Source organism: Syzygium oleosum, unplaced genomic scaffold (assembly GCF_021117445.2).
Source record: "Syzygium oleosum isolate NSW1041296 unplaced genomic scaffold, Sole_v2.1 Sole_v2.13, whole genome shotgun sequence".
Taxonomy (NCBI): Eukaryota; Viridiplantae; Streptophyta; class Magnoliopsida; order Myrtales; family Myrtaceae; genus Syzygium; species Syzygium oleosum.
In genome coordinates this window covers 4,292,367-4,311,847 of record NW_026607497.1, presented here as the reverse complement: position 1 = coordinate 4,311,847, position 19,481 = coordinate 4,292,367, and the positions used below count along the sequence as shown (strand labels likewise).

Sequence of the window (19,481 nt, the reverse complement as noted above, 5' to 3'; positions counted from 1 at the left end):
CCTAATATCTATATGCAATGTCATCTAATTATATTTTTTGTTTAGGGGTTAAAAAATTAATCCCTAATTTTCTATGCAATTGTTCCTAAATGACTAGTTAAAATTTAGGTATCAACAGGAATGTTCTTCATTTGTTCCCTTTCGAAATCGTTCTTCGGGCATTGGTTCAAATTGAACATGTTACCCTTCACAATAGGTGCTATACTTGGTGAACAATCTTTCATCCGAAATCTCTCTAAAACTTTATTGATATAGGTTTCTTGAGACAATCCTAAAATGCCTCGAGGCCTATCCCTGTTGATCTTAATGCCAATAACATAAGATGCATCGCCCATATCTTTCATGTCAAAGCTCTTAGAGAGAAATTGTTTCACTTCATGTAGCAACCCATTATCATTGGTTGAAAGTAAAATGTCATCCACATATAGGACAAGAAAACAAATTTTGCTCCCACTGACCTTCAAGTATGTACATTGATCCATGATATTCTCAACAAAACCGAATGAAGAGATAACATCATGGAACCTTAAGTACCATTGGCGGGATGCTTGTTTCAAGCCATATATAGATTTCTTAAGCTTACACACCAAATGCTCACCATTACTAGAGGAGAATTCTTCTGGTTGTTTCATATAAACATCCTCCTCCAGTTCTCTATTGAGGAATGCCGTTTTCACATCCATTTGAAGTAATTCTATGTCAAAATGGGAAACCAATGCCAAAACTATACAAAAAGAATCTTTCTTAGTTACAGGAGAAAAGGTCTCCGTGTAATCGATCCTCTCCTTTTGAGTGAATCATTTGGCAATGAGTCTAGCTTTATATCTCTCAATGTTGCCTAATATGTCTTTCTTAGTTTTGAAGACCCATTTACAATCAATGGCCTTCGCACCATTAGGCAACTCAACCAAATCCTAGACTTCGTTAGATACTATAGAACTCATCTCATCCTTCATGGCATTGTACCACAAATTGGATTTGTCACAACTCATGCCTTGTGAAAACGTTTCGGGATCATTCTCAGCTCCAACATTATAGTCAGATTCTTGTAGATACACAATGTAATCACTAGGAATTGCTGATTTCTTCATTCTAGCAAATTGTCTTAATGTTGCATCAACACTCTCCATAGGAGCGTGCTGTTCAACTGGTTGTTCAATAGCTTTTGGTAATTGCTAAACAATTGGATCTACCGGATTAATATCAGCAAGGTGTGGAACTTCAATGATTGGTTGTTCAACAGCCAATTGAATTGGAGGGGCGTCATGAACGATAACCAATCTAACACTTGATGTGAAAGGTTGAGTATCTGAATGATCTTTCTCAGGAACAAGGTCTCTCAATTGATCACTCTCACTAATCAAGTCATTTTCAAGAAATTTAGTGTTTCTCGATTCCACAATCCTAGTGGACAATAAAATTTGTATCTACCATAATATTCACCTCCTCTATCTTATCTCACAATCTTAATTTGCTTACCGCATTATTTTTCTACTTCAGTTTTAAATACCTGAAAAGCATCTAACGCTTCGTTCTTATTATGAAGCAAGTAGAGATACATGAAATATGAGTAATCATCTATTAAGGAGATAAAATACTTTTGACCACACGAGTCCATATCGGACTACAAATATCTGTATATATGATTTCTAATATTTCGGTACTCTTTTTGGCACCTCCCTTTGTCTTGTTGGTTTGCTTTCCCTTTATGCAGTCCACACAAGTGTTATAATCAGTAAAATCCAAAGTATTAAGTACTCCATCATTTACTAATCGCTTAATTCTATCTACGGAGATGTGTTTCAATCTCCGGTGCCACAACATAAAGGAATCTTCATTCACAACACATCATTTCAGACCAGCATTATCATGAAAATGCATCGCATTGTAGAAGGCATTGTTTTGTAAATTGATTCGGAAAAGACCATCAAACAAAATACCACTCCTAACAATTTCAAATTTAAATGATAAACTAAAATTTGAGTCTGAAAAGTTAAAAGAGTAACCCAATGGTACAAGTCTTGAAACTAAAATTAGGTTATAGAGAAACTAGCAACATAAAAGGTCTTCTCCAAATTCAAAACAAAACCACTATTAAGAACTAATCTGCATGTCCCAATAGCTTCAACGTGCAAACATATCTTGTTTCCTGAATAGATGCTTTGTTCACTTCCCACTGGTTTCCGGTGGTTTTGAAAACCCTGCATGGAATTCGAAATATGAATTGTAGATCCAGAGTCAATCCCCCAAGTGTTATGACTCACATCAACCATATTAGATTCATAACAAACAAGAGAGGTTGGATTACATTTTTTCTCGAGCCAAGCCTTAAATCTGACATAATCCTTCCTCATATGCCCCTTCTTTTTACATAAGAAACATTTGGATTCGTTCTTAATGTCAGCTTGGGGAGGTATTTTACCCTTTCCCTTCTGCTTGCCTCACTCGTTGTGCTTTCCTTGCCCAAATGAACAGTCTCTCCCGATTCCATGAGCAACCTTTCTTCCCCTTGAACACATATGGTCATGAGTTCATTAATTGACCATTTATTCTTATGTGTGTTATAAGAGATCTTGAAAGGTGCATACTGTTGTGGAAGAGTGTTCAAGATATAATACACAAGAAAAGACTCAGATATCTCAACATTAAGGTTGTTCAGCTGAACCACAATGTCCCTCATCTTCATGGTGTGCACACGTACACCTCTAATACTAGTGAGTTTTAAAGATGAAAACTTCATAATCAGGGTCATGGCATATGTCTTTTCTAATGTCTCAAATTGTGCACCGATGGCCTCCAACAAAGCCTTAGGATAGCTATGTTGAGCGACCGAACCACAGATACTAGGAGATATTTTAGTCTTCACGAACATCACACTAAGGCGGTTGGACTGCTCCCATTGTTCATAAAGGGCTATCTCAGCTACAGTGCTCGTGTCAGAAGAAGCAGGTGGTTCGTCTTTCCTTAAAGCACAGTTAATGTCCATGCACCCCAATTGAAGAAGGATTAACTCCTTCCAAACTTTATAGTTTTCACCATTCAACACGGGAGCATCATTCTTAAATTTAGAGAAATTCACATGTTGTAAAATTGCATATCAAACATACATGCTTATGTCACAAATTTGAGGCAAATTAAACATATATCATGCTTTACCAATGTAAAACATGTCACAAAATATGAATCACATAACATAAAAACTGCATGTGGGCTAAGTTTTTAATTTAAATAGATTCACAATTGTTATATTAAGAAACTTTTAAATTATATTCCCTTTTCTTAATCCATGTGGGCAAATTAAGAAAAATAATATGACATTTCATCCTAATTAATCATATTAATAAAATGAAAATTCCTATGGGATAAAATTCATTATATTCATACGATTAATTACAATCAATGTCCTTTTCTAAATGTGATTCAGAGACTCTTAATATATAATTTTAACTAATTAAAGATGTTGTGGCTACTCTCTAATTAATTAAAACTATATGAATCACTAGACATTTAATTACATGCATAAAAATCACCAAATTGCATGTAAGGGCAAAACTGTACATTTTGTACCCAAGGCCGAAACAGTAAATAAAAGCACCAAGGGGCAAAATTGTACAATCATGCGGACAAGGGCAAAATGGAAAAATTCAATGCGGAGAGGGAAAAAATGGTAAATTAAACCGACAGGGGCACAATCATAATATATGGGAGGATCCTTACGGGCGCATGCAATCCCTCACGCGGGCGCCTGTGGTTGACGCAAGCACGTGGCGACACGCGCCTGCCTCCTCTTCATGCCTGTTCACAGATTTTCTCATCTTCGCCTCGCCTTCCGTCACTTTGCCGCTCGATTTTCTTCCGATAACCCACTATAGATCAAAATAAATGATGGTCTTTCGATATCACGCTGGTGTGACCACATGGGTCCAAGAATCGGCGAAAACGGCCAAGAAATTGGCCCGAATCAATCAAAATTTCGACAAAACGTAAACCCTAACTGTAACGGCCCGGTCCGACGAGGGCGGGGAGTGGTTGCTGGGGCCCGAAGGCTTAGACAAGAAGCGGCTCCTAGTAGGCTTCTAGGATGGTCAAGGGGGCAAGAATGAACCGATCTGTGCATCGAACAGGGGGAGAGCGATCCTAAGATATATATGTAAAAACTGGAATTAACTTATGGAGGCGTCTTTTGACGTAATGGCAAACTTTACTTTGGAACTCTAAAGTTAAGTGAGCCCAGGCTAGAGCACTACCAGGATGGGTGACCTCCTAAGAAAGTGCTTGCCTCTACGCCAAAGGACAAAACCGTGAGACTCGATATGGGACGGGGCAAAATGGACAATACCTCAAGTGAGTTAAATCCAGGGTGTCACAACATGGTATCAGAGCGAGACCCCCTCCAATAGGTGTATTGTTCGGAAACAAACCATGCGGAAGTTGGTGGGCCTGTAACGATCTGGTCCGACAAGGGCGGGGAGTGGTTGCTAGGGCCAGAGGGTCTGGATAAGGAGCAGCTCCTAGTAGACTTTTAGGATGGTGAAGGGGGCAAGAATGAACCAAACTGTGCATCAAACAGGGGAAAAGCGATCCTGAGATATATATGTGAAAATTGTAATTAACTTATAGAGGTGCCTTCTGACGTAACGGCAAGCTTTGCTTTGGAACTCCAAAGTTAAGTGAGCCCAAGTTAAAGAACTATTAGGATAGGTGACCTCTTGGAAAAGTACTTGCCTGTATACCAAAGGACAAAACCGTGAGGCTCGATATGGGACGGGACAAAGCGGACAATACCTCAAATGAGTTAAATTCAGGGCATCACAATATACAAATGTCACACCCCGAATCCTAAAGGAATAGGGGTAATGACACGGTCGTCCTTCTCTTCGCCTAAAGGACGTAGCCTTAAAGTCAAGACAACATATCAGAGTTTCTATAAACCGTCAAAAGGGTATATAAACATAACCAACAAATGGCTAACTCGGAAGCTCATCACAGCTATGAATAACTCATACCCAAAAAATCTTGTTATTAAAAAGCCCTCTTGATACGCTAACGCTCTCATCCTATTTGTGGCTCGTTGAAGAACCTGAAAAGCAAGTAAGATAAAAGGAATGAACTACCACAGCCCAGTGAGTAATACATTTCTTCTAAACGGATCAAACAATCACTATGCATCGTTATAAATTGATATCAATCTCATCATCTTAAATTCAATATACGATATACGTAAAATATCGAAAATGTATGATAACTTTCCCACAAAAGTTTATATGTACAAGATTAATCAACAAAACTTATTCAACAATAGTAAACAACCATCAATGGTCTAATTCATTGACTAATCTCATCAAATCACACGTCGATAGTCCACTCTATCGACTAATCTAATCCTCATCATCGAACCATGGTCACGTTTAACGCCACAACAAAAGCGACCAAGTTTACCCCTTGGCTAAGTCTACCACGTATATAGCCGGCGGTTCAGCACAGAAAAATATCTTGACAGTATGCATATTACCCCCTCAATGGGTTCTCGTCATAGCGATATGAATCATAATAACCAAATCATTTCTCTAATAACGCACAATCAACACCAAAAAGTTGTTTCATAAATCGGTTTTACAAACCGAATCACATAACCTTTCAGAGTTTCATTTATCAATTAAAATGCATTTCATAAAACATTTCGTAATCAACATGAACTATTTTTGAAAATTCCTTTCACTAAACATTTAACCAAAATATTCACAATTGGTCATTTTAGACCACTTCATAAAACATTCTCAACAACTTTTCAATAGACTAAAAATGTAGCAAAAGTTCGATCCAATTTATGTAAGAAACATGCTCTTAATGACTTATATTATATTAAAACTCTACTATTTTCAAGACATGAGTTTGTAAATTCATGGAAGAAATATTACCACTCACCTGGGAAAATCGAAAACCAACCTACGATGGTTAATCGAGCCAATGCACTCGAATTCCTATCAATTAATTGAAAAGTGATGTTAAAACTAAGTAAAACACTACTCCAATGAGCTGAGTCGACTAAAGCATGCTCAACCGTCAACGAATCGACTCCTAAGCACTAATTAAGAAGCTCATTTATAACAAATGTTCATCTCTCTCTGTTACACATATTATCCGCTACAAGTAGCTCGCACTCGAAACTTCGGAATTTCGTTCCAAACAAACCATAATTCAAAATCGAGTTTCATCAAGCGCCACCGCTTCGCAACAGACTAGGCTACCATTTCCACAAGAATCGCAGCTCAAAAACTCTTCAATTGAACCTAGTAGTTCAAAATCGATATTACTTCAAATTTGTGCCCTAATTTTCGAAATCACTCTGAGTAGATGAAGAATGGGCTTGAATACTTTACCAAGCGTTGCGATTTGCAGTTGATTTGGCTTGTCGAGGTGTCTGGATCAGCTACACGCAGCAATTTTTCCTTTTCCTCTTTCCCTTCTTCTCGTTTTCTCCGTCGGTTGCAGCTTCTTATTTTCCTTTCGTGCTTCAAATGCAAGAGATGGTGGAGGAAAGAAGGTGGGTTAATGGGCATGGGCTTTTAAGAGGCATGGGCTGGGTTTAGATGGGCCCTATATTACACTAACCACCACAACTTCCGCTGCTCAATTCATCTCCGGTGATCAACCAAATGCCGAATTTTCTTAGGGCTTTTGTTGCCCACGATGTTGTGACCATACTGATCCGAAGCCGGGTGGTGGGTTGCCCGAATGGTTGGAATCGCCAATTTCTCTTTTGCCCATAAATTACCTTGATTTTTAATTCATTCAAAATCCCACAAAAAATCATCAAAGTAGAGATATAAACAAGCTCTGATACTAACCGTTAGAAATTTAACTTTAAGGGAAGACTGAAGATTCCAATTATTCATGGATGAACAATAACCATGCATAATCAGGATCGTTTGCGAAAACGTGAAGAATCTGTACTAACCTCTAGCTATTGATGAAATCGAAAATCAAATACGCGGAGCTTTGATGATCGTCAATAGGTACTTTTAGCCAATTGCCCTCTCAACATCGATGGTGTGTTTTCTGAATGAGATATAGATCTTCAAATGATCAGCTTAAGAGAGGATTTGGCTTAGATGACCTATTTATATCCCCAAACATAACCTTATAGATAACTTCTTCCATCAAAATAGTTATCTTAATATTGGGCGATCACGGTTATCACGTACTTTAATACACTCAATAAATGTCGATGAAATTAATTAATGTGGGCAATAATAAACTAAATTGGGATCACATTATAGATAATATAATTATAACACCTTCTCCACTTCATCTTCCATTTTGCTTGTCCATGGTTAGATCGAAATTTAATAAATTGACGGATGTCGTTGAATGTTTGCAAATTCCTAACTTGTCGAGAAAAACTTCTTCGACACAGTGGTGTTGTGGGTGGTGGCGCTGCAATTAATATATTGAAATCTTGTGAAGTTATGTCTTGTTGTATGCTCTAATCTTACTCCTGGAGTGATTAGTTCGATGAATATGATATGCCCGTGTTTATGCTCAACATGTCAATGGGGTCCAAGCTCGAATTCTCAATCTTTAAGTGTAGATGCTGATCTGAGTCTTAATACCTGTCTTGTCGATCAGGTGGGTTCGAGCATGGCGGCAACGGAGAATGTCACTAGAGACAATGTCCTGGAATGGGTGAAAAACGATACCCACCGCTTCCTCAATGCCGTTATTAGAGTCGGTGATCTGAATCGCACCGTCGAGTAAGTAAATGCTGATGCCGCCTGCTATCTTCACAGCTGATAGGGACATCAACTGCTCATTTCCAGCTTTGATAATCTGAGTCGATTCTTTTTTTCAGGTTTTATAAGGAGTGTTTTGGGATGCAGTTGTTGAGCCAAAAAGACTTCCCTGAGAAGAACTACAGCAAGGCCATAGTTGGTTTTGGACCTCAGGAGTCTCACTTCGCGCTGGAGCTGATATATAGTATGCTCACTGAACATTTTCCTCGTCTAATTCCTACTTTCTTAGTCAATTTTTCAAAGGAAAATTTTGGCATTGATTTGTCTAATTAGAGACTCTGCAATATGTTTGATCATATTTAACATATTCAACTTCTTAATCGACAGTCTATGGAGTTGAGAAATATGAGGTTGGGACAGCATGGGGGCACTTTGGAATTGCGGCTGAAGATGAGTTTTTCTGTGGCGGTCACGGTGAACTTTCTGTTAGAAATAACTCGCTCGAGATTCTGACAATTCGAAGTTATTGTGTTCAGATATATCCAATTGTGGAGAAAGTCCGACAATTAGGCGGGGTTTTGACAAAAGAACCGGGGACAAATGAAGGGGGATTGCAAGTCTATGCTTTTGTGGAGGATCCGAAGGGCTATAGCTTCGAGCTCCTCCAGCGAGGGCCGACTCCTGAACCCCTCTGCCAAATCATGCTTCAAGTGACAGATCTGGATCGCACCGCCAGCTTCTACGAGAAGGAAAAATTGAACTTTTAACCTTTTGACACTACCAGAGACGGGACATTCTAGTTCAAAGGTATCAGGAAGTGTCATAATCGATCATTGACATATATGATTGAATCTTATTTATTGTCAAAACTATCGGAGGAAGTGTTCGACCAAACTCGAAAAGTTGATTTTGCTGCGAAATGATATCCGTGACTGTCATCTGCCGAATCCAATCTCATCCTTTATCCTCTTGAGGCAATAAAGAATCAGATATTCTGCTCTATTTCACATTCCTGAGAACTACTTGCTTCTTTTACTCCATCTGGAACAGCAAAAATAACTTTAAATGTGATCTCTTTTTCCAGAATAAATCATATGTTTATGCATTTCCTTTGCCTAATTGCGCTGCAACTATGCGTGCAGGCATTGGGCATGAACATACTCCTGAAGTACGACAGCCCTCAAGATCAGGTAATTGATAACTCAGAATAATCAAAACTAACAGAAATATGGACATAATGCTCCGTCTAACTGTATGTTTTATTTGCAGTTTGCAATAGCTATGGTGGGTTATGGGTCAGATCAAACTCAGACAACTGTCATTGAGCTCAAGTACAACTACAATGTGACCGAGTACACCGCAGGCGATGCATATGTTCAGGTAAGTGAGATGAATTTCGCCCACACCTAGTTTGTTTGTTCAGGCTACCTTAAGTTCATGCGCTAATCAGTCCAACTGTCTCAATTTAAAGGCTGCAATAGGCACCAACGATGTATACAAAAGCGCAGCTGCTGCTTGGAGGGAAGATTGTTCGCCCGCCAGGCCCGAATCCTAAAACCAACACCACAATGACTTCATTCCTTGACCCCGATGGCAGGAAAACCGTGAGTCCTCACCCTCCAATCTTTTTCTTCACCTTAAGGTTCTGCCCGATGTTGACTGCGAAACATTAGTAAAGCTCTTAATGAGAAGAAAAACTATGCTGTGCTCTATAAGCTTATTGTTTAGCAATCGTCCTCGGTGAGATCTCTTGATTATGTCTAGGCTTCTAGTCATGTTACATGAATAAAGAACAATTGACGAAGAATTGATGGAAATTTCTATGTTTTTTTCTTTTCTTCTCTGTTCATATATGCCTTAGCTAGTATATATAACCATTTGTTATACAGCTGATATAGTTGCATGGTGTGATTATCGTTTACAGGTTTTGGTGGACAATGAGGATTACCTGAAAGAGATAAAGAATTATGGCCAGTGAGATCGACGGCTTCATTGACAAAGATTGATTCTGATTGCACTTTTTTACAGTTCCAATAAATTGTCCATTGTCAAGGCAAATAATTGAATTGCTCGTTTTACAGCGAGACAGTTTGTAATAAGATCATATTCATTTTATGGAAGGATATGCGCTTCACATTCTTTTTCTGAGTCCTCACTGTGGGAACCTGGGGTATCGCAATTTGATACCCGCCTTTAAGATTCGCTTGACAGTGGAACATGAAATGCTTCCGCTTCGAGAAAATTTTTTTGCTCGGATGAAATTCTGCATCCTGATCCATGGCCTGTCTTTGGATACCACAACTACGTTGTATGTAAACTGTTTCTCCATACAATCTTTTGGTTGATGCCCATTAATATATTACCATAAGCTCGATTGAACAAGAATCATAGAAAGCTTTGTATGCTGAAGACAAGAAAAATGTCCAAATTGCCGATCACCTTTTTGACAAGAGATCGAGGACTTCTTGTTAAGCTCCGTGACTTATTTGCTTATCCTAAACCAAGACCAATGTACTCTTGGTTTAGATAGATTACATTCCCATAATCTTAAACTCTCTTTTACCAAAGTCTTCTGCTATACTTTAAGCTTGAGATGAAAATGCTTAAGCATAATGAGCGGTTGGTATGCTGCTTTCTTCTATGGTTCTTTCTGGTAAATTAAACTCTCTTATCCTCCTACACAGCTATAAAATGTGATTCAGAACTTTTCATTTGGGTTTAATGGTGTGAGATCCTCATAGAATCTCGTCAAGCATCCAATTTGATCCGTGGATCATATTCGCTCATGTTGTCACGCAAATGTCCAGCGGATGGTTATGAGCGCCGTGGCAGCTGAGAGTGATACACGAGAAACTGTACTGAACTGGGTGATAATGACCACTGTCGCTTCCTCAGCATGGTGATCAGAGTCGGAGACCTGATTCATACCCTCGAGTAAGCTGATGTTAATGAAGACCATATTACATCCTTCCGAACACTTTCCGGTGTTAGCTATGTGATTCGCAGGGTTTGCGCCAATTGTTCTGGGGTGAAGTTGGTTGATTTGAAGAGATGACCAGGAAAGGAAATAGTCCAAGGTGGTTCTGGGTTATGGACCTCAAGAGTCTCACTTTGTGCTGGAGTTGATCCAGAGCATGCTTATTTGAAGCCTTCCTTTAGACTTCAGTATTTCTCCCTAGGATTACAGAGATTCAGTCAGATTCGTTTCAAGGATTGTAATATTGTCTGATTAAAATTACCAAAATTTTCTCTATAACAGTTGTTCCGCCCGGAATGAGCAGTGATCGGAGTGGAAAAACTTAAAGTTGGGGCGAACAATTCTGAATTGCTAATCAAGATGTGAGTATGCAGCTGTTATTATCGAACAGGTTGAATGAGGAAACTCGTAACAGAAGCTTTGTTTCGTTGACCATTAGATATATGTCATGGTGAAGAAAGTGGGGGAATACAGCAGGATCTTCACGTGCGAGCCAGGGACTTTCAGTACAGGATCGGCAGTTTTTGCCTTGGTGGAGGATTTCGACAGTTACAGCTTCGAGCTCCCATAGAGTGAGCCGACACCAGAACCGCTTTGCCAAGTAATGCTTCACGTAGCTGATCTGGACCACGCAATCGGCTTTCTATGAGACAGCCAAAATTCATTACCAACATCTCAGTTATCGAGCAATTCAAGATGGGGTACCTAAGTACTTCGGATTACCGGTTGGACAACACTTTATTTTCTCTTCCTGTAATGGCAATTGTTAATCTGATCTGTACTTTGGTATGCAGGCCTTAGGGATGAACCTGCTTCTTATATCGAGGGTCGAAAAACATGGATTGACTGAAAATTGATTACTAACATTCACATTTCCTTGCAGTATGCAGGAGCGTCGGTGGGCTATGGTTCAGACGATACTCAGATTACTGTTGTGGAGCCTATGCATAATCAGAGTCTCACTGAGCAGATGGATGTGTACAGGTCAGGCATAGTAGGAGTAGCCAATTTGCTTCCAGTAATCGGTTCGAGCTTTCGCATTTCAAGATCGCTATAGGGACTCGACGATGCATACAAAAGTGCAGTGGCCATGGAGTCGGTGGCTCAGGAAGCCGGGGGACAGATCGGTCGACCGCCCGGCCCGATTTCAAGAATCAACGCAAAGATCGCTTCATTACATTACATTACAAAAGTGAAATGCGTGTTTGAACAGGTTAATAATCCGATTATGAGCATGTAAGTTATATCTTATACCGGTGGACCTAATGAAAATTCAATTTTATGTGTTACCCATGTATTAAATTTTTATAAAATTTCTAAATTTCGATCCCCTCTTTCTCTCTAAATTTCTGTATCTCACTACTAGATTAATTATTTAGACTCCGCGAGTACAATGAAGGAATCTCAGGTGGGATCTATAGCAATTAGCAATCAATGACCAATGCATAAAGTAGTAAGCATGAGTTGGGAGTTCACCTAACATAGCTAATGCCAGTTAATTTGCAAATTTGTATATGATTCAATGCTTAGATCACGCGTGAGTTTTTTGCTGTTCTTTTTTCTCCTGATCTCACAGTGAGCCAGTACTTGTTAATGTCTATGTGACATTCGATTTCACTTATGCCAAATATTTGATTCTTCTGGATAGTATGATCAGATTAAGTATACTTAATAAGTGTTTCGGCCCCGGCTTTCTTCACCGAGCAAGGTGCCATATCGTCATGTACATTAGAGAATACGAGCTATTTTACTTTTGTCTGAGAATGATATTGTGTAGTTTGGGACGACATATTGTGGAACATTTCGTAATTCGTATAGTTGGTATTACACTAACCAAATTTATCTTTTTTTCCGGCAAAGGAAAGAGGAGTGTTTTTTGCAGTGTGCCAGAAATTACATTAAGGAATAATTACATAATAGTCTTTGAATTTTGATCCAATATGCAATGTTGTTTATGAACTTTTAATTTATTTAATATGGTCCATGATCTTTTGGTAAATATTCAATCTAGTCCATGGACTATATGAAGATGTTCAATGTTGTCCTTAGGGGGGCTTAGTGAGCCAATACGGGCTAAGAGAATCATTCCGCCAATCCGCAACATTGAGCTTCATATAGTCCAAGCCCATTGGAATGATTCTCTTAGCCCGAATTGGCTCACTAAGCCACCCCCCAGTTCTCTATGTTCTTTATTATGTTTCAATTTTGAACCCTCTTATGGTTTAAGTTCCGGTTATTAATGAAGTAATGCACTTTGGCGACAAAAAAACATATAGTCCTGTGCGGGGGACTAAATTAAACATATTCTAAAATTTTATGGATCGCATTAAACAAATTAAAATTTTAAGGACGACATTGCACATTGATCTAAAATTCAGGGACCACATTGTATATTAAGCCAAAATTGAGCGATTAAATTAACCATTTAGCTAATGACGCAATCATAGGCCAAAGATCACCAATCATTAATCACTAACGATATAATTAATCGGTGACTCCTCCCGAATTCGAGGGACAGCGAGGGTGGAACACACGCGCCAGCGCTTTCCTTAGCCAGACATCTCCGCGGAATATAGAAAGACCAAAATGCCAAGAGAGGACAGAAACCAAACGGGCAGCGGGCAGAGCGACACGGGGCCCATCTCCGGGCAGCAGGGGCAGCCTACGCGCCCCCTGCCCTCCCCTCCCCCCTTCGTCCCACTATAAAACGCCGTTTTCCCCTCTCACACGCCGCAACAAAAGCGCACCAATCATTCTCCCAACCACCCGGCCCTCCGAACCTCAGCCTCGGCGTCCCAAGCTTCCAGGCTCGGTCGCTACCACCACCTCGAAAAAGTCCAAAAGCTCGACCCTCCAAATTACGCAGTCCCAACCGAAAAAAAGAAAAAAGGAAAAAAACACAGAGAGAGAGAGAGAGAGAGAAAGGGAAGGCTCTGTTTCTAGAGAGAGAAGCTAGAGAGAGAGAGAGAGAGGGATCGGAGGTTTTTTAGAGAGGGAAAGTCGGGCTCGGGGGGTTTTAGCCAGCCACGGCGGGCATGGTGCAGATCGTGAAGCGGAAGAAGGGGCGGCCCCCGAAGTCGGATCTGGCGAGGAAGCCGCCCCAAGCGCCGGCGCCGGAGCGGGAGCCGGAGCCGGAGCCGGAGCCGGAGCCCAGCGTCCGGCGGAGCGTCCGCCGGCGGAGCTCGAGGTACGGCTTCGTCGGCTACGACGGCTTCATCCACGGCGACCTCGTCTCGGACGACGACGGGGAGGAGGAGGTGGAGGCGGAGGTAATGAGGAGGGAGAAGAAGATGAAGCTCGTGGTGAAGCTGGACCAGAGGGCGCGCGGGGGCCGCGCGTCGGGATCCGAGGAGGAGGACGGGAGCGAGGGGAAGGCGGTGAAGAAGAGGAGGATTGGCGGCGGCGGCGGCGGCGGCGGTGGGGACGAGGACGAGGATCGCGAGGAGGTATGAACTGGGATCGGATCGATCGGGGAATTGAACGAGAGGGATTCGACAAAGGGAGAGTGTGGTTGCTTTAGGTCTTTGAGCTGGGCTCTGATGATTAACGCTCAGATTTCTTCTTGTCTTATTGGTCCAAACTTCTATGATGCTCAGTGCTCACTCTGAGAGTCTGAGCACGCACTCTCTCTCTCTAAAATCTCTCTTCGATAGAGAGAGAGAGAGAGTAACGGCAAGGTCAACTGTCAAAAACTAACGCACGAAAAGAATCTGATCACGCTCACGAGTCCCACCATTCTCTCTCTACCTCTCTGTGGATCAGGAATTTGATTCTCCCTCTCTCTCTCTCTCTCTCTCTCTCTCTCTCTCTCTCTCTCTCTCTGTTGTCGCACTTTCTCTCTCTAACTACGTATGCCTTTGGGCTGTCTCTTTCTCTGTCCCGGTCCCTGTCCCTGTCCCCATCAAAGCACCCATAAAGGAAATCTCGCATTTATATATGTGCAGCGTCATTTTCGTTTTTCGTGGGGGGTCCTCGAGCTTCGTGGGTCTTATCTAAGGTTGTGGTGTTTATCATGTGGACTTGACAGGAAAGGAAGGGACGTGAGGAGAGTTCCAGAGTACAGCATGAGTCGTCTCCTCCAGGTTAGTCCCGCCCCCCCGCGGTCTTCCTTAATTTCCAAGCGGAGCGAACTTCAATAGTAATTCTGTGCGTGTTTTTGGTTGATTGGGGATGAGTCTGATGATTTGTCGTTTTTTTGGCTTTTGGGTTTGTCTTAGGAACACCGTCGGGCGCATCCAGCATTCCGTTGCCTGATAAGAAGACACTTCAGCTGATACTTGACAAACTTCAGAAGTATGGAGCTTCTGACTTTCCTTTTCTCAATTGGGTTGGTTTTTTCCATTGCCTGTTAGAAGGGAGTGAGCTGCCTCCTGATGTTGCAATTGTCTATTTGGTCAAATCATGACAGGAAGGACACATATGGCGTGTACGCGGAGCCGGTTGATCCTGAGGAGGTATGTGCGATTCTCTGTGTTAGATTTCCTTTTCGAGCACATGGTTGTTCAAAGATATATTATATGACGATGGTGGTGAGAACTTTTGTTTGCAATTTCTGGTTTTCCTAGCTTCCAGATTATCATGATGTGATTGAGCACCCAATGGACTTTTCCACAGTAAGGAAGAAGCTGGCCAATGGATCATACGCAATGTTGGACCAGTTGGAGGTGAGTATTGATTATGTGGTTTTGCTTGGTTTTTTGGTTGGTGAATGAGCTCCTTAATGTTCGAATGATCTTCTTCAGGTCCCAAAGTCTGCAACGTATTTCTTTGTCTGGGAAAAAATCTTCATCACACCATCTTAACTTAGCTTAGTTCAATAATGTTTAACTTTTAGAGCCATCCGTTTCTCTTTGATTGCAACTTTTTGTGCTTATGATGGTTGTAGAAGAGTTGCGCATTGGTGATTAAACAGATGAATATTGTAGCCGAGTGGAAGAGTAATTGCTGAAAAATTTTCAGCCTTTCTCGTGAACAATGGTCATATTCTGAGTGTCTGTATATGATGATATTGTTAGGTTCTCATGGATGATGACGGGGATTTTTTAGGTGTCTAAACCCATCACCATTATATGGCATGGAAAAAGTGTGTGCTTTTGGGTTGATGGGGACAGATTTTCATTTTTCACCATGTTTGGCAAAATTTTTCCTTTTTTTTATGACAAATCTCCCATGATTGGTTAAAATGTTCTTTAGCAAAGCGCAGGGGGAATATAGGTGTTGAAGATATATGTGGATAATTGGGACTTGTTGGAGATTGCAATAGCGATTGCCAGTGTGAAGTTGGTTATAGAGGGGTTCTTGCAGTTGCTATGTTGTAGCTGTCCTTTTGGAAACGTCTACAAGTTTTTGGTGAATTTTTTAGTCAGGCTGTCATGCTGGTTCTCGACATGTTGTCATGGTTATTACATATTTATCACCCCATTAATTAGTCTCTACTTTACCTTTCGGTAGAGACTGGAAGCATAATTGAACCAGATTTAATTGTCTAAGAAGTTTTGAAAATGAACAAGACTACTTCCACCTTGTTTATTCTGAAAAATTCATGTTCTTTAATGCAGAGCGACATTGTCCTCATCTGCTCAAATGCAATGCGATACAATGCACCGGACACTATATACCATAAACAGGTTTAAGCTATTTGCTTTCTTCTACAAAGGTTTCTCGTCCTCTGCTTTCAGAGCCCTTAAACTTGTCACTGTTTTAAATTGAAAAGGCACGTGCCATTGAAGAACTTGGGAGAAAGAAATTCAGTAAGTTGAAAATCAAGTTTCAGCGCTCTGAGAAAGAGCTCAAGTCAGAAAGGGAAGCAAGGATTCAATTTGAAAGCCATGAGAAAGATCTCAAGTCCGAGCAGAAACCAAAATCCAATTATTTGGTGAAGAAGCAAATCAAGAAAGCGGTGTCCCGGTCCTTGCAGGAGCCCGTTGGTTCTGATTTATCTGTGGGTGCCACTCTTGCTACTCCTGGAGATGTCGAGAGTGGTTCTGCTGCAAAGAAAGTAGGTGTTTCCGAGAGACCCAATGATGGACCTGCAGATGGTAGTACCCTTCTGGCTGAAAATATTCTAGAGAAAGCAGAAGAGGCATTCATAGGTATGTTGAGTTGAGTAATTTGACTCCACACTTCGTAGACACGTTAAGGCAGGGACTGAATACCCAGAATGCCCATTTTACATTATGCACAAGAGAGATATGTTTCACAGTCGATTAATTTTGTCAGAATCAATTGACATGATAGTTCTTTTCTAGTCTCATACATTGGTGGGAAGATACTTGCCATAAAATTTATTTAAGTTGTGCCATCTCCTGGTGTGCTGTCCTACCCATACATTTCCTGATAGTGGAGTTCTTGGCCTTGAATTTTCAGCACTCTTTGTTAATTTCAGGTAAAAGTTCATCATCAAAGCTAGGGCGGAAACCGTTAGCACTTGATGAGAATCGTCGAGCAACTTATGGCATATCAAATCAACCAGAGGCGAGATCAGAGTCAGTATTCACAACTTTCGAGGGTGAAATCAGGCAACTAGTAGCTGTATGTACCAATAAATTCTAATATATTCTAAGCTGTTCAGACTTCATGCTTATCCAGTCATTTTTTCCCCTGAATCAGGTTGGACTCCATGCAGACTATTCCTATGCTAGAAGTCTGGCTCGTTTTGCAGCAACACTTGGGCCAATTGCTTGGAAAGTTGCCTCCCAGAGGATTGAGCAATCAGTACCTGCTGGATGTAAGTTTGGTCGTGGATGGGTTGGGGAATATGAGCCACTTCCAACCCCAGTGGTATTGCCTGGAAACTGTTTCAATAAGGATTTGCTGCATAGTGTTGTTAAGAAGCACAACTTGCCCTCCAAAGCACCAGTGTCTGTAAAGGAGAATGCTGTCAGTACTTCAGCTTCGGAAGTGAGACAGCCTTTGGTTTGTCAGGGTAATCTTTCAACCGTATTGAGTTCTGCTCAATCCAGTTCAGCTGTCACGACCAATCATCAGACACCAGGTCCAGTTTGCAGGAATCCCAATGACCCTGAAACTAAGGTCGTTAAACAGTTTGAATTGAACTCTTTGCCTTCACCGCGTCAAATCAATAATGCTACTTATGTAGCAGAAATGAAGGTTTCTGATAATTCAGAAATGGCTGCATCAAGATTGAGGGATATTTTATCAAGTAACTTAAATAATGTCCAACCTGATTTGTCAGAACCTGCAGCATCAAGGTCTAGAGAGATGGTATCAAGGAGTGTAAAGCACCCGCAGTTAATGCATTTTAGACAGTTGGATGCTGATGGGTTTGCGGACGGAAGATTGCCAAATGGGAAACTTCCAAACAACACTTTAGATAGTAGCAAGGTGACCTCTATATCCAATGGTTTCACAAACAAAATGCCCATGGCAACACCTTTTTCTCCAAGAAAGGATCAGGGGCTTAGCGATCCTGTTCAGTTGATGCGAATTTTGAGTGAAAAGGCTCAAGAAAAACGGATTTCTCTGAGTGCTTCCAGTGTCGACGGTCCTTCAATCAGGGCACCTCTTCCTTCATTGAGAATGAGCAGTTCAGGCAATGTCGCTGCAGCTGCATGGATGTCCGTGGGGACTGGAGGCCTTAAACAAACTGTGGAAAGTTCTCACACAAAGAAGAGTCGAGTAACAGCAGAACTTTCAAATCAGTCCACCCAAGAACTTCATCCACAAACGGCACGTGCTCATAGCAAACTGCCTGTTTCTTTTGGGATACAGTCTCAAGCAGATAAAAATAACAATCCTCCTCGGTCATTTGTATCGTCCCCTTTCACCTTATCCAGTGAGAGACAATCCCATTTGCGACCAATGATTCCCCCCCAAATAATGACTGCCGACTTGTCTAGATTTCCGGGGCAGCTGCATTGGCGTGGTATCACACCACATACACAGCCGTGGCAGAAACAGGAAACTCTTCCCCCAGATTTGAATATCGGTTTCCAGTCACCAACATCCCCAGCGAAGCAATCTTCTAGTGTTGTGATTGACTCACAACAGCCAGATCTAGCCTTGCAACTCTGAAGTATGTATTCATTGTTGAGGAAATTGACAACAAGGGAACTTCACTAGGTAGTCTTTACTTCCTAACAAATTTTCAGATCCAAAAGATAGCTTCTCTTTGTGGGCGAGCTTGGCAGTATGTCAATTTCCTGACCTCATTTATACCATTCAGGTGGTCAGTCCTTGATGACTGTAAAGCGCCGTCTTGACTTTTCAATTGATTATTCGGAAGGAAGGTGAAGTTAGGTTGATTTTGCAGTACCCCTGCTTGATTCCAATTGTTCTGATGCCAGTTGATTATAATTAAACGTGCGGTTTCCGTAGGTCAGATAAAATTGCCAAGGCAGATGTAGACTCGTTGGAAGATAATTGGTCTCTCTGAGAGGTTCAAGCTCTTACCTGACAAAGATTACCGAGTTGTGATGGCATCTCAACCGGAGGAAATAGAGTTCAGTCAGTACATTATTTATTCTGCATTGCTATTTTGAATTGGAATTTAGAGACCATATAGAGAAAGAAGTGGATGACTTGTAAATGAGAGGCAGATCATAATCACCTGCTTGGATAGGGACTCTTTTGATGTCCTGTACCATGTACTGATTAAAATTCGCAGATTTAACTGCATTTTTTCTTCCTAAGTGCGGTGTTTCGAAAGAAACTGCAGATGTTTCTTTTCGTTGCTATGTGCATTTTCCGAAATTTTTTGCCGAGAGTGTAGCAGGTAGTGGCTACAGATTGCAAGGAGTATGTATATCATG

General features: G+C 41.1%; 1 protein-coding gene and 1 pseudogene across 2 annotated transcripts; both read left to right on the top strand.

The window, feature by feature from the left end:
- The first annotated feature begins 7,319 nt into the window (after positions 1 to 7,319).
- Positions 7,320 to 9,869, top strand: LOC115675146 (lactoylglutathione lyase GLX1-like; annotated as a pseudogene).
- A 3,561-nt stretch (positions 9,870 to 13,430) lies between these two features.
- On the top strand, positions 13,431 to 19,361 carry LOC115674987 (uncharacterized). 2 transcript variants are annotated; one of them, XM_030597539.2, is made up of 10 exons: positions 13,431 to 14,156; positions 14,738 to 14,792; positions 14,928 to 15,003; positions 15,119 to 15,164; positions 15,276 to 15,374; positions 16,269 to 16,337; positions 16,424 to 16,802; positions 17,096 to 17,241; positions 17,320 to 18,792; positions 18,896 to 19,361. In XM_030597539.2, the coding sequence occupies exons 1-9, from the start codon at positions 13,746 to 13,748 to the stop codon at positions 18,742 to 18,744; spliced, it is 2,706 nt and encodes a 901-aa protein (XP_030453399.1). In that variant the 5' UTR covers positions 13,431 to 13,745; the 3' UTR covers positions 18,745 to 18,792; positions 18,896 to 19,361. The 2 variants fall into 2 exon arrangements, with proteins under 2 accessions (XP_030453399.1, XP_030453398.1); XM_030597538.2 differs by having other exon boundaries at positions 17,320 to 19,361.
- The last annotated feature ends 120 nt before the right edge of the window (positions 19,362 to 19,481 follow it).

Bases quoted from the DNA above. Each gene is read 5' to 3' on its own strand.
- LOC115674987 (XM_030597539.2), top strand. From the start codon at position 13,746: ATGGTGCAGATCGTGAAGCGGAAGAAGGGGCGGCCCCCGAAGTCGGAT. The intron at 14,157-14,737 runs GTATGAACTGGG...TGGACTTGACAG, and splicing joins AGGACGAGGATCGCGAGGAG to GAAAGGAAGGGACGTGAGGA. The intron at 15,165-15,275 runs GTATGTGCGATT...TGGTTTTCCTAG, and splicing joins AGCCGGTTGATCCTGAGGAG to CTTCCAGATTATCATGATGT.